This window comes from Mauremys reevesii, linkage group 11 (genome assembly GCF_016161935.1).
Source record: "Mauremys reevesii isolate NIE-2019 linkage group 11, ASM1616193v1, whole genome shotgun sequence".
NCBI classification, from domain to species: domain Eukaryota; kingdom Metazoa; phylum Chordata; order Testudines; family Geoemydidae; genus Mauremys; species Mauremys reevesii.
The window spans coordinates 60,613,848-60,628,719 of NC_052633.1; the positions used below are offsets into that span (position 1 = coordinate 60,613,848).

The window sequence follows — 14,872 nt, forward strand, 5'->3', positions numbered from 1 at the left end:
AGAATGGTAGCACTTTGTATGCACTTTGCAATCATTTTGCTGGTGTATATGATTACATGTGGTGCAAAACAATGTATCACCATGCCCAATGGGTCAAGTTAATCTCTGATGGAATGCTATGAAATTACACCATGGACTAATTTGGTCCAGGGGCACTACTGTGCCTCAGTAACATGTCCTAGTAAGTGAAGGTAACAATCTGCTTGGAGTGAACTACACAATTTCTTCATTTCTAGGATGGGGGCCTATTTAAAATAGAAACAAAAACTTGGTTTGCCTCTAGATAAACTTTGTTTTAGACACCCATGCAACAAATGGCTATGCAGTGCCCTTAACCTTTTTTTGTCATACATAGCAAGCTAGTTTTTGTTTTTGTGTTTTGTTTTCAATTGAAAAAATAGTATTTTGTTCTTCCTTGCAGATTTTTTCAAATATTCACATATTTTATCTTGCATCATGCTAAGATACTCTAAGGGTGACCATCCTACCTTTGTTTCATTAGGAAATCCCTCAAGGAAGCTCTCTTTCTAATATTTCTCCAAGACACTCTTGCTGGTAGTACTCAGAAGATTCATGTACCAGAAAGAGAAATCTTTTTATTAGTGAAAGCATAGATGGGATTTTGGGGTTCTCAAGGTCTCTGGGAATTTATAGCTTGTTCTGCATTCAAATATAAGATTGAATGGGGAGAGAAAATAATTTCTTTCTATCCTTATTTGCAGACAGCTGAAGTGGATACCGGGAGGCCCCATATTGTTTCATTGTGTGTATTTTAATGTTGATTTTTCTAGCAGACTGTAAATACGGATAAACAGCTCTTATGTGTTTTGCTCATGAAATATCCTTAGGCATTTGTTTTGCAATTAAAAAGTCAAAACCCCTCAAAGCATATGCTAGCTTTTCCACTAAAGCATATTAAAGCAGTGAAGCAATGCAAAAAAGGAACTGACTATTTCCAGTAGATGAGCTAAATCCTTAAAACAGGATTAACCAATTTTGTAATTTGCTTATGGTAGGATTCCGCCCACCAACGACCGGGGTCTGTCAGTGTTACAGTAGCATCCATGCAAAGTGCCTTAAAAGAAGGGCTGTGTTTAAAAGCTACATATTTGCACAAAAGGTGCTATTAGTGTATTTGTTCTACCTGTGCATTTTCAATAGATGTTTAGAGCTCTGATATTCAAGCTGGAAAACAAAAACAAATGAAACAAAAACTTGATTAGATTAAATGCAAGATCCAAATTGTTTTGATATACTTTACTTAGGTTTTGCTAATATTAGCTGCATGAAAGTACTCTAAAATAGGAATGCTTGCTTAGAAATACTTTGTTATTTGATAGGTAGGTACCATGATGAATGGAAATTGTTCCAATGATTAAATTTGTGAATGGTAAATAGTTTAGGAAAATGGCAAAAATGCCTATGATCATAAATGCTTATGTAAAAGTTGGATTGCAATAGGTTAGAGGTAATCATGTAACTTCTCTGGTAGGAGTCATCTTTCTACAGAGTTCTTGAAAATTAGTGCTATGTAAAGAATGGAAATTCTGTTTCACAGGATTTCAAGATTTAGAAACTTTTTATTCCAATCCAGAGTAAAACCTGAAAATTTTGAAATTTTCTGAAAAAAAATCCTACAAAAATTATTGGGATTGTTTGAAATATTTCATTTCAATTTTGACTTTAAAAATTTAAATTGTATTATAACACAAAATAAAATAAAAAGTTGTTTTGGAGGAAAAGTCAAAACATTATCTGAAAATGTAGAAACAGAATGTTTTGAAATAGGTTTTTTTTTTTCAGAGTTTCAATTTTGATGGAACTGCACTTTCCAATGAAAAACTGTTCTGCTGAGGTTTTTTCTGATCTGCTCTACTCCAAACCTTGATTTGCCCTGATTCCCCTTTGTGTTTTGCTTCTCTGACTCCACAACAACTTACGCATGAAAAGAGAAGAATCCCCCAGTCAAGTTGAAAGGCGCATTCACATCTGTACTCTCTTGCTTAGTCCTTTTTATTTTATTTCTTCCTGGGCCAGCTTTTCCTGTCTCATATACTGTACTTCCCAAAGTGGGTGCTTTGGTCTGCTAGATGAAAGCCACAATGAGCTACCTTGGTGGCCCAATTTGGAAGTATGCCTCCCAATTTAACTTTCCCTTTGAACAAATCCTATTTATCTAAGTACTTATATTGCCTTGCTCACTGTAGTATCTGAGCATCTCACAAGCTTTAGTGGATTTTATCCACAATACGTGTGAAACTGGAAGGTATCATCCCCATTTTACAGGTTGCAAACTGTGGCACATAGTAGACCAAGAGACTTGCCCAGCAAGGGTTGTGAGTTCAATCCTTAAAGGGGCCATTTGGGGATTTAGCTGGGGATTGGTCCTGCTTTGAGCAGGGGGTTGGACTAGATGATCTCCTGAGGTCCCTTCCAACCCTAATAATCTATGATTACATAGGAAGTCTGTGACTGATCCAGGAACCAAATGCAGGTGTCTTGACTCCCAGTCCAGCATCCTATCTTTTAGACCGGGGCGGGCAAACTTTTTGGCCTGAGGGCCACATTGGGTTTCGGAAATTGTATGCAGGGCCGGTTAGGGGAGGCTGTGCCTCCCCAAACAGCCGGGCATGGCCCGGCCCTTGCCCCCATCTGCTTCTCGTGCCCCGGGACCCCTGCCCCATCCAACCACCCCTTCTCCCTGTCCCCTGACTGCCCCCCGCCACCCCATCCAACCCCCCCGCCTTCCTGACTGCCCCCCCAGGACTGCTGCCCCCATTAAACTGCCCTGACTGCCCTGACCCGTACCCACACTCCTATCCCCTGACCGCCACCCCGAACTCTCCTGCTCTCTATCCAACCCCCCGGCTCCATGCCCCCTTACCGCGCTGCCTGCAGCACTGGTGGCTGGTGGCCTTCCGGCTGGAGCCAGCCATGCACCGTGCAGCACAGAGCACCAGGTCAGGCCCCGGCTCTGCAGCTATGCTGCCCCAGGAGCTCATAGCCCTGCTGCCCAGAGCATTGCACCTGCAGTGCAGTGAGCTGAACCTGCGAGGGAGGGGGAACAGCAGGGGAGGGGCCGGAGGCTAGCCTCCCAGGCCAGGAGCTCAGGGGCCGGGCAGGAGGGTCCTGCAGGCCGGATGTAGCCCGCGGGCCGTAGTTTGCTCACCTCTGTTTTAGACCGTTCTTTGTTTCACATTGTTTTAAATGTACTCCTCGGATATGACTTTCAGTATGCATCAGCAGATGCCAGTACTGAAAATAAGACCTCATTGTTCCATGGGCCTACACTAATATAAAGCATTTGCAGCATATTAACCTTTAAGATATAACCCATTTTTGAACAGTACAAAGATGAGATGGGACGTAACACAATATGATATGAAAGTGGCTTCTGTCTACAGACGCATACACACAAACACACGGGGATATAAGAACAGACAATTTGCAACTTTAATATAATAGTAGGGATTTTAAAAGATATATAGGTCAGGTTATGCTTTGCCATGTCAATATCCACGTCTGGGCAGATTTAAGCAGAAAACTCAGTTTCAGCTTAAGTTTCCTGACTAAGGATCCCCATCATTGAGAGGGGAGGGGGACTAGTTTTCTGGCCCAAGATGTGTGTGTGGTTTGGTGCCATCCAACCCAGTGCCATCAACCCTTGTGGAATCCTGCAGATACTCACATATCTGTGATGGGCCACTCTGAAGCATCTCCTGGTCCTGGCAGAATTGTTCCTAAAATAACTTTGCTGACACAATCTTCTCATTTGTGCCTGGGCCAACTCTTCTCAATGGCACGGAGTAGGCTCTCCAGGGAGCTGATGCTGACTGTCAGCATTATTTTCTGCGGAAAGAATTCCCCAGGGCTAGACAGAGCATTTCTGTCTCTCTTCTCTCTGTGGGAGCCTTGAAAGGACAGAGATTCCACAAGTTTAGGGAAAAAGAGAATACTTCCTCTTTCTAGATTTCAATCATCTCCTTTCTCACCTGCCCTCACCTTCATGCTTTTACCAGTCAATCTTGTCTTCCCTTTTAGGGTGGTGATTTACTAAGTGAAATGATGCAGTCTAAGTTTCAGCCTTTGTTCTGGAGTTGTATAAATGTTTTTCAGTGTAGCCAGTTGTTGGTGGGTTATGGAGAGCTGAGTATCTGGCCGCTTCCGGCATCTTCCATGAGCCTTGGTCTATGTACTTGCACCGCTTACTGTTTTAATGAATCCTCCATTGCTTCATAAATTGGTAGGAGATTGGGACTTTACTGTGATTGGCTCATGGGTACTGAATCCTTTCACTCTCCCCCTTTTCTAAATTCATCTTGATCTGTGTCTGCCTATGCTGAAACTCAACCTCTAAAAAAAGTTTTTTGTTTCGTAGGACACGTGTATTCACACGTGTATATTTGTGTACACATACATATATGAATTGAGCATTATTAGTTTCATATTTGCCTACTCTTGCTGCCTTTTACCCCTTCTTTTTCATCCCTTGACTGGTTTAATTAGTTAAATTTTTAAAAAGGAAACTTTTATTTTCATGATTTTAAAAAAGCATATTTTAAACAGTTTGTATTATGTTGTACAACATAGTGCTTCAGGTGTGCAAAGATGGGAGAGGTGTTGGAGTTGAATCATTGATAAAAGTTTTTTACTTACGCAAAGGAAGTGAAGCATCTTTCAGCAAGCTAGTTATCCATCATGATGGCTTTAGTTGCAAAAAACTGCTCATGTATTGTAAGCAGATCAAGAAAGGGGGACAGATAATATCTGCTTTGGAATTAATATGGGGATGAGGTGTCTATTGTCCACACCATTTATTTAATTGAAGATAAAGTTCTTGGATTGAAGTGTGAACTGAAACTGTGGTCAGGGAATTACATTAACTACTACTCCCTCCTCAGGATTACCACTGTATATATATTTTAGGTCGAGATCGTGTTTGATGAATGGAAGTGAATAAATTAAGTGAATAGAACTCTCTAAGTGAGAGTGTTGTTATGGGGTATGATGTGTGTTATTGTTCACTTACCAAAGATTTGCATGGAATTATGTATGACAGTCTGGGCTTCTTGAAATTCTGTTCCTCAGAGGTTTAAACAGTAGGTGCAAGGGGATCATATTCTTTCCCTCTCCGAAAGTTTTACTATCCTCACCCTCAGGGTGGCTATAAGAATAGTGTGTTGTCCTCTCCACACATTTTTTTGTTTCAATGTGGTTGCATCATTAATATTCCCCAATAATTATTGGACCCAATTGAAAAATGCCCATCTTGCCTTTCTTAAAACAATTTTAAAAGGTTATTTCCTGTTTCTTTATTCCTCTTCCTGATCACTCTACTTAACTAGCACTGGTATCTTTTGTTTCCCTTTACACTATTGGAGTAAGAGCCTTCTCTTCTGTACCTCCTACATACTAGGTCTGTCCACTCCAGGATCATTTAGGACAACAGCCTCAGCTGGTGTAAACTGGCATTGCTCTAACTGAAGTCAGTGGCGCTACACCGGAGTACTGACAATCTGCTCCCTAATTTCTCTTCAAATCCACTAAAACCATATATTTTATCCCATGCAAATAACTCTGAGAGAAACTCTCTCTCTTGTTGTTTACTGTACACAATAACAGCTTGATTTATACAGCCCCCCTCACTTTACTAAAACAAATAAGCTTACATGAAGTCAAACTAAGGACCTGAATGAGGATTTCATGTCACTAAGGGTTTCAGGATTGGGGTCTAAAATTGTAAGTAACACTGAATTACAAAATGCTACAGAATGTGTTTATGAATGGGGTTGGTAATGCATTCTTGGCTTCTTCTGTTGATAGTTTAAAGTAAAAATATAGTAACAAATATGTTTTTAAATATACCAACCTTGTAACCAGAGCTGCCATAGAGTGGAATAAAGTTGATGCGCAAGGTTACAGAAAAATGATGGACAATGTAATTTAGGTGAAGTTTTCCCATAAAGCCAAGATCACTGGCTACTTTGCTACTTGTTTCAATGGGACAACTGATGCATAGATTGATTTGATTCACTGACATGGTGTCAGGCTGTCATTAAACGCAACGATAAAGCTCAATGCCTTTAAACATTTTTAGGAAATATGGCAGAGAGAAAGCTCTGCCAAGACGGTTACCACGGCAATGTCGAAGAATGCTGCAGTGACATGCGAGCAGAGCATTCTCCTAACTAGTGAAAAATGATGTGCTTTTCATGTGCTTCTCTTTCCATAGGGAGAAGTTGTCTGTGGCTCAGCTGCAGCGGGAAGTTGCGCGAAGTAAGAGTGAAGGGACAATGGTAAGTGTTGGCTAATATCTGTTTTGCAATTCCAGTTGTACCCTTTCTATTCAGGCCTCAGACACATTACACCTTCCTGAGGGTGGCCACTGAAATATTAGTCTTGCATTAGGCTTAATGATGTTTTTGCCAGTGATGATTTTGGAAAAAAATCAAAGCTATTCCAGAAACACCATTGCCTTGGAAATACTTGTATTAGGCTGAGAAATAGCCTCCTTTGCCCTGGTGATGGGCTCTGCTGGAAATTCACACTGAGACTCTCGCAAGCATCACTGTGAACCTAAATAGGCAATATCAGATTGAGAGATTAGGTTTGTTTAGTCATCAGTTGCCCCTCCCAAGCTGTGAAAAATGGAAAAATTAAAGTAAGGAAGATTAAAGAAAGAAAAGAAGACCAGTTTGATAACTTTATAAATTTTAAGCTCTTAATTTATTTTTTGCTTTCCATTGGTTGTCTGTTTTCCATGTATCAAGCTTGTGGGATGAAGATTGTGAGTTAAAACGGGCATGGCTGGTTTTAGTTAACTATAACGTCAATTGATAGCATGCTTTATTGTAACCCACACACCTCCTGGGTGTGGTGTTCTATCCCATCTAGTGGCACTGAGACCACTTAGAGAGTGAGAGAGATTAACAAGTCTGCTCTACAGCCTTAACAAAGAGCCATATGGCTTTTAGCTCATGTGGCAGAGCCTCATGCACTAAGTTCCAGAGGTCTCAGGTTCAATCCCACTTGCTGACAACCAAGGTCTGTCAGCATTACGTTATCATACTAAAACATCATTTTTTCCCCAACAATTTATTGACACTGCCTAATTTATTTGAAATCCAGAGGAGCTTTCCTATCTGAGAAGGATTCTATTTATCCCTGCCTTCACCTGAAAAGTGTGAGGGACCCACAGGATAAAGCAGACATGTTCAGGATGCCTAGAACAAAACCCAGTTCCCTTGGACATGTGCATGAGGCTGCCATTGACTAAAATAGAGTCATTTAGTTGGATCTGAAGACAGAATTTGGCCCATAGTTTGTTAAACTAAGTGCAGAGAGTCTGAAACAGTGACCCATATGAGAAGTACATTTGGGCATGTAAAAACTCCATTAGTCCTGTGATGCAAAGTCTTGAAAACCTTAAAATTTCAACAGTTCCCTTTTAAATATATCTATATCTATATATATTATATATATAAATAAGCCACATTTAATGACTGGTATAATAAAATGAGAGAGGTTTGGAAGCCATATTTGGCAGCATGCAGATAAAAATGAGTTTGATTCTGAAGCTATGGTTTTAATGGAAGCTGAAGCTAGACAAATTCTAATTGGAAACAAGGAGCAAATTTTTAACAGTGTAACTGACACTGCAATTAACCATTGAAAAAAATTACCAAATTGTTGTGATAGATTCTCCATCACTGGCAATTTGTAGATCAAGATTGGGCTAGAGCATATCGTTTAGGAAAAAACATCCAAACAGCAATTAATTCATGGAATTCCAGTGTCCTGTCTGTGTTATGCAGACAGTCAGACTAGATGGTCACAATGGTCCCTTCTGGCATTATAAAGTATGACTCTACTGTATGTATTGGAGCAGGGCTCATATACAAGCTGAGGAAACAAAATACTTTCCAGTGTTAAATCATAATCTAAGAGTCTGTAACTCAGACAAAACTCCCACTGACTTCAGGCCTCAGGTGTATTAGTTTTCAGTATAAATAATTTTACAGAAGTACAAAGTGCTGTTACCTTGATTGAAATGTTTCCTTTAATTTTATAAACTAGCTTTCCTTGTAGGCATAGAACTAACGCAGTATCTTAAATGTGAAGTACTTCTTGTGGGATAATTCGAGGCTCTTTAAGTATTATTAACCTTCTAGACATACCTACTTTTTGAGTACATGTGATTCCAGAGCATGTTTCTCCTACGTCAGGTAGAAAAATCTACACTATTTAGGCTTTTCTTCCATACACGGGGAATGCTAGTTAATTTCAGCCATAACTTATTACCAGCTGTTGTCTTCTATGTATAGCCCAAGGAATTATAGACAGGAAAGACCTGTTGCGCTATCTTGTCCACCCACCATTACAGGAATCGCTGCAGTGGGGATTATTCAGACAGAGCAGTAATTAAAAGTAAACATTAAGCATGTGTTTTAGATCCTATTTGAGCTGTGATATCTTTGCTCTAAATATGAGTTATACACATCTGTATAAATAACACGTGGTAAGCAATAATGAAATGCATCTTTACGAGGAGAGAATGTTGTGTGCCACTCATGGTGAGGTATCCCATCTTTTTGAGAGAGACGAGATCAGGAGGAAACAGTATATGATACCAAGCTATCAGACCCACAAAGGAAATGCATTTTTTGTAAGTCCTTGGCTCCCAGAGTTACACTATCTCAGTGTTCAATTTATTCCTGGCAGTAGATATACCAGGAAATGCTGAGGTGAAAGGATTAAAATGAAGATTTTTTTTCCCTCAAACAAGTCATCTCTTCCAAAAAATACATTTTACTGATATAACACATTTTAAAACAGGAATGTTATAAAAACTGGTGTGTCACAACTAGAGTTCAGTGAATATAGGAAATACATTATTTGATAATATGAAATGGAAAAATAGGCTAACCCTATCTGTAAACAGTTTGATTTGCTTAGATTTATTTATTGTTCACAGTTTTTTTACTGGACCATCTTCACAAATAATTTCTGATTTGTAGAACTGTCAAATTGCACAGAGACTTTATTCTTAATTATGTTTATTACAATAATGCCTCAGGGACAACCAAGAAAGGAGGCCCCATTGTGCTAAGCACTGTACAAACAGTAGATGGTCCCAGCCTAGAAGAGCTTACAATCTAAACAGACAAGACAGATGCAGGTTAGGGTAGGGGAAAGGGTGGAACACAGAAGCAGAGTGAACTACTTGATGGTAGCAAACATTCATTCCATGTCTTGGTTTGTTTGAGGTGGGTGGATTTACTTAAGAGGGGATAAACTAAAAGGAAGGGAAGGGAGTGAGGAGGACTAGGCAAGGGAGAAGTGGGGCAGGTGTGGTGTGAAGCTAAGGTGAAAAGAATGAGGGAGGGGAAGTAAGAGAGTTAAAACAAACAGCCAGTTAGCACAGGGCAGAGAAATCCAGGCAGAGCTCTGGAAAGTTGTCTGAATGTCCAGAGATCCTCTAGAAAAGGCCCTACAAATGTATCTAGAAATTGAAACCATGAATATATATCCAGGCTTCACTTTAGCCCTTACTGCATAATTCTTAACCATGCACATTTACAGTCTTGAGTTTTAAAAAAAAATTAAGATGTCAAAGGCATTTTCCTTCACTAAAGACTAAAAGCTACATTATACCCTCAAATATGTGCATCTCTTATTGAAGCCAATGAGAAATGTGTAAATACACCTCTACCCCGATATAATGCTGTCCTCCGGAGCCAAAAAATCTTACCGCGTTATAGGTGAAACTGTGTTATATCGAACTTGCTTTGATCCACCGGAGCACTGCTTTACTGTGTTAAATCCCAATTTGTGTTATATTGGGTTGTGTTATATCGGGGTAGCAGAGTATCTGTGATGGCAGAATTTTTATTTTCAAATTTAGGAGCTTTAAAGATAATCCAAGTAAGAGTTTATTCCAAAACACAGAAATATATGGAAACATCTGAAATAATCAAAGAAGTTGTTTCCTCAGACTCATGTAACTTAAAAATAACCAAATAATATTTTACCAAACTTTCATCAAACACCAAAAATAAGAAAACATCTCTTTGGGCTCCGCACAAGACTAAATTTCTTGAACACTGAGTGCCTGAATCAGGGACTTACAATGAAAATGCCTTCTCATCTGTGTGTGTCACTGCAGCAATGTTCTAATTGTAAAACAGTTGTTTTGGAATTGAAAACCTAGAGTGTACTAAAACTATACAAAATGCACCACAGTCTGACTCACATTCATATTCAAAGACAAGTAAAACTTCAAACACTTTTGTGTCTGTTTGTATATATGTGCACTGTAATACATTTGTTTACTAGTCATTTTTATTAGTTTCCTGCATCTAAGTACTATAATTCTAACCAACTTTTCTTTAGTTCATTGACCAGTAACCCACACAGAATAAATCCTAGTACTCAATCAATTTATGGTACAATATTGTCTTTTATGTCTACATGTCTACATGGGCCTCACTTAGGGTGGGCCTTAGGCTCTGATTTACCATGTTTCCTGCTGTGGATTTAAGTAATGCAAAGTGATTATCATGTCTTCTTCCTTGTATCCATCTATTTCACACCTGCACCCTTTTGTTAGAAACACACCATGTTAACTGAATATGAGGTCCCCACTGAATAGGTTTCCACCCTTCTGTAATCCTCCTGCATTAGATTGATTTATGAATGTATCAGATTCTTTGTTAGCATGTAAACCACTAATTAATTTAAAGCCCTCTGTGGAGAAATTAAAGCCCTGGTTAAGATTTTCAACAGGCTCAGATGCTGCTGATAATGGGAAAACAAGTTATATTAATGAGTTTTTAAGTGATCCACACTATTAGTTCTTTACAATGAATTTTTAGCATAAACTAGTAGACACTGTAAGTTTAAAAAAAAAGGGGGGGAAGAGTGAACTACCAGAAAACAATTCAGTTGTTACCATAAACTGAGTTGTATTTTATCATTTTTGTTACAACTTCCTTGCATTAGTTCTTTGTGTATACACAATAATCATGGATGAGAGAAGAAGGATAAAATATAAAACAAACTGGATCTTTACATAAAACTCAAACCAAATCTTTTATTTATTTATTCAGGTTTGAAAAAGTTTGACTAACTCTTTCTGTGAAATCTTTGTCATCTTCATGTCACTCTGAACTTGTCTGTTCCATCTGGAGGCAGAAGAGCTGAAGTACAGAGAGCAGTTATGATCCAAAGCCTACTGAAATCAGTGGGATGTCTCCATGGTTTGAACTTCCTCAAATTTCAGGGAGAGGGTGTGGTTGGTTGCGTCCCCCCTCGCTCAGATCTGTGTTCAAACTTGGTGTTCATCTGAAAACTCAAAACAAAACAGATAACGCTGTATACTTTTTTTAGATTCATTCAGGACCAATAACAGTAGTAGGGAATAAAAATGGAAATTAAAGTAAATTCCAGAAAAGGTTCCTTGTAAACATTTTTTTTAAATTCAACATTTCTTGTTCCCTATCTATAGAGAGAGACTTATCGCTCGAAGACATTATAGTGTGGACTTAAACTCATTCCATCATTATGGAGGCTCCTGTTTTTACTACTCCTCCTTCCTCTCCTGGCTGCCTGTACCTCTCTCCAGCTGTTATCACTATTCTGGCACTCTGTCTCCAGCTAGGGAACTGAATATGTAGCCTTCACCAAGGCTGATATTAATGCTGCTCCATTAATCAACTAGCAGGTAATGCTTCTAAAACCTGCATGGTCAGCATTTCCAGATAGCCGGCATGTGACATCTGCAATTTCCCTGGTCCTTACCAAGGAGTGGGAGTCCTGAGTTTGCTCTTGAACTTGGGTCTTACACATGGCAGCATAATGTGCTGCCTCCAGCTTGGAAACACTTTTCTATCAAAGAAGTGATAAATCTGTGCAATAGCCTTGAGCAACTGGAAAGTCTGTTGATGCAGAAGCATTGAGGTCATTCAAAACTAGATGTTGTTTAGCAGTAAATGAAGTGTTAAAAGATGAGCTAAAAGAGGCTAAATTTTTTGCAATCCCAACATTTATGTCCTTGCATCCAGTAACCCAGCTATCTGTGCTTTAATTAAAAAGTAGCACATAATGAGGCAGACTCACTATTTCCGTTGAAGTTCCCTGACTTGAAATTGAGTTATATTCACTTTTCGTTTAAATATTAGATTCTTTCAGGTTTCAGCATGTTGTATTTTGTCATGGAATAGCTGCATGTTTAAATGTATCTCTTTGAACATTAAACACCCTAAAAACAAGATGAAGCCTGCTCATCCATCCATCTTGCTCTTTTTTCTCTGTTAGATGGTCTATTTACACTACTTCCTACCTCCTCATTAGAGCTACCTCACATAGTCCCCATGCATGTATAAACTCAGTGACTTTAATGATAGTCATTATCAGTGAGAATAACTGACCAATTTCTTTAGAAGTTTAGCCTAATGCACCTGGACCTCATTAAATTCTATCCTTCAGTGGGCCAAATGTCCTTATTTACAACTTTGCAACCTTATTGTTGTTAGTGGGGTTTCAAATATGTTTACTGAGAGAAGGATTTGGCCCCTTAATTCTTCATGTTAAATGTGTTCCTTTTTATTTGCTCCAAATATACAGATGTACAGACATTTTGTTATTACGGGTAGTTTCTTAAGAAGAATATTCTTCATAATTTAAAAACAATGTTTATGGCATTTCAGCACTCATTTAACAACAGCAACAACAGAAAATAAAATAGCCACAGTTTACTGAGTTTTCCTGACACTAACCTATTGGACGCTTGATAGTTGTGTAGTCTCTGAGTTCTTCTGCTCTTCAAAGCCAATTTTAATTTTTCCTAGTTAATTAATTTCAGAATTTGGTTTACTCATCAAATTTTTCTATAAGAATGTGAGGAACACGCTGATTATAAATTAATTGACTTTCATTCTATTATTGTTTAAAGTGTAATAGGAATTACGTGAGCACATACGGAAGGAAAATATCCCTGATATGTTTTTCAGTTCCTACAGTTACTGATTCTGGCTTTCAACCAGAAGAGGGAGCTATATTCATTTAAAATAAGATCCATAACCCAAGCTCAGTTAATCTACAAACCTTCTTCAGCATATTCAAGGTGGAATATTGGTGACATTTTAGTTCAAAACACTGTCAAAATCCTAGTCCCATTTGATTTCAGATTTGGACTTAGATTTGGTCTTCTATTGTTAGTAGATCAAACCCCCAATATTTAAAGATCTGTTTTCAGCATTCACAATTGTAAAGCATAATACACTATTCTCATTTTAAGTCTTGGTTAGGGAAACAGAGGTGATAGGCAATAGGATTATTCAAAATATAGTACTGAAAAAGGAAAAACAAGCTTTGGTATAAAAGCTCATTTATTATAAGGCCTGAATGGAAAACAGTCAATTTGTAAAAGTACAGTGTGTAAAGTAAATTGCCCTTGGGTGGAAACTGGCATTTATACATTAGATAACCCATGCAGGAGCCAATCCAGGCAGTGCAGCAAAAGTGCAGGAAGTCTCACACTATCCATTGGGTATGTTTAATATCCGAGTAGAAGCTGCCTTTAGCATGGAGCAAATCCCCTTTTATGGCTAGAAACAGATGTATGCTGCTCTAGGAAATACCTCACTGGCTAATACACACTAATAACAGTGAACTGTGGCCACTTTAATATTTTAAAGGTTAAGCTCTGCAATCCTGAGCTCCCTCAGGCAACGGGATGGATTGGCAATGGGCACATCAGCATTATTGGGTTAATATTTTTACAAAGGATGACCTGAAAATAGCCACTATTTTGAAATCTAAGGAGAAAGTAAATGCATAAGCATGTTTTGTTAGAATACCAGGGTACTGTGCTGCTAATGGAACTTGATTAATCAGAAGATTTCTTTAAATTCTTTAAAAAAAAGTATAAGTTGCATAACAATTTGAATTTGATGCAAAATATAAAGCGAAATCTACTGATAAATAGTGAAATTGCTATGGCATATTTGGAATAATTTTTTTTTTTTTTTAGATCTTCTAGGAAAATTCTTATACTTTTAGTATGATAAATTAACCAGTTTGTTCTCTTGGTTAATTGCCAGAATATTTCTGTGGCATTTATATTAATACAGAAGCAATGCTTTAAACAAAATAATGTGTTTACTGTTTTAATGCTGAGAACACAGAAAATCAGTTAAATTTATATTCTTAGCTAAGGGTTCATTCATTTTATTTATTTTAAAACAAACCTTTTTACAGGTACTGTTAATTTATTGGTTTTTAGCCTTGACATACCCTTTGAGCTAAATAGATGCTGGTGTAAGTCTGTGTAGCTCTGCTGAGTTAAAGCTCTGTAAATCTGTGAAGATACCCTTATTTACATCAGCTGAAGATCTGGCCCTTAATGTCCTGGTAGCCTTTTATCTCAGCGAATACATGACCTTTTGATTATCACAATAATATATGTACTAACACTTGTCATAGTTTGTGGTTTCTTATCAGTACCACTTCATAGTGAGTTGAATTGGTTACTGATTCATCATGTAATGCATGACAAGAACAATACAGAGGAGGGGACAATGGGATAAAACCTGCTCTACTAACTGAAGCAATAGGTCCAATTGAAGTCAAGTTAGGTGAGCAGGATTTGCTCCAGTATAGGGATCTTTCCATGCCTGTCAACTAAAGGTGAACTGACCTTGTTCTTCGGGCTATTTATTTAATATGTGCTTTGCAAACCTAAGAGACGTGCTCACTATCCCAAAGAGGTAACCTTTAGTCTTATAAATGTGACGCAAAAAGAGAAGATATTGAACAGTACGGAGGGAGTGGGGTGTGGAAGAACAAAGGTTAGAGCAAGAAAATTATGTAG

General features: G+C 38.3%; 1 protein-coding gene across 12 annotated transcripts in view; it reads left to right on the forward strand.

The window, feature by feature from the left end:
• NCKAP5 (NCK associated protein 5) overlaps positions 1 to 14,872 on the forward strand; it is a 580,968-nt gene that overhangs the window by 282,887 nt on the left and 283,209 nt on the right. For all 12 annotated transcript variants that reach the window (XM_039495322.1, XM_039495320.1, XM_039495324.1 and 9 more), the window contains one exon: positions 6,233 to 6,296. In XM_039495322.1, coding sequence (XP_039351256.1) covers positions 6,233 to 6,296 — 64 coding nt within the window. The remainder of the gene's footprint in view (positions 1 to 6,232; positions 6,297 to 14,872) is intronic.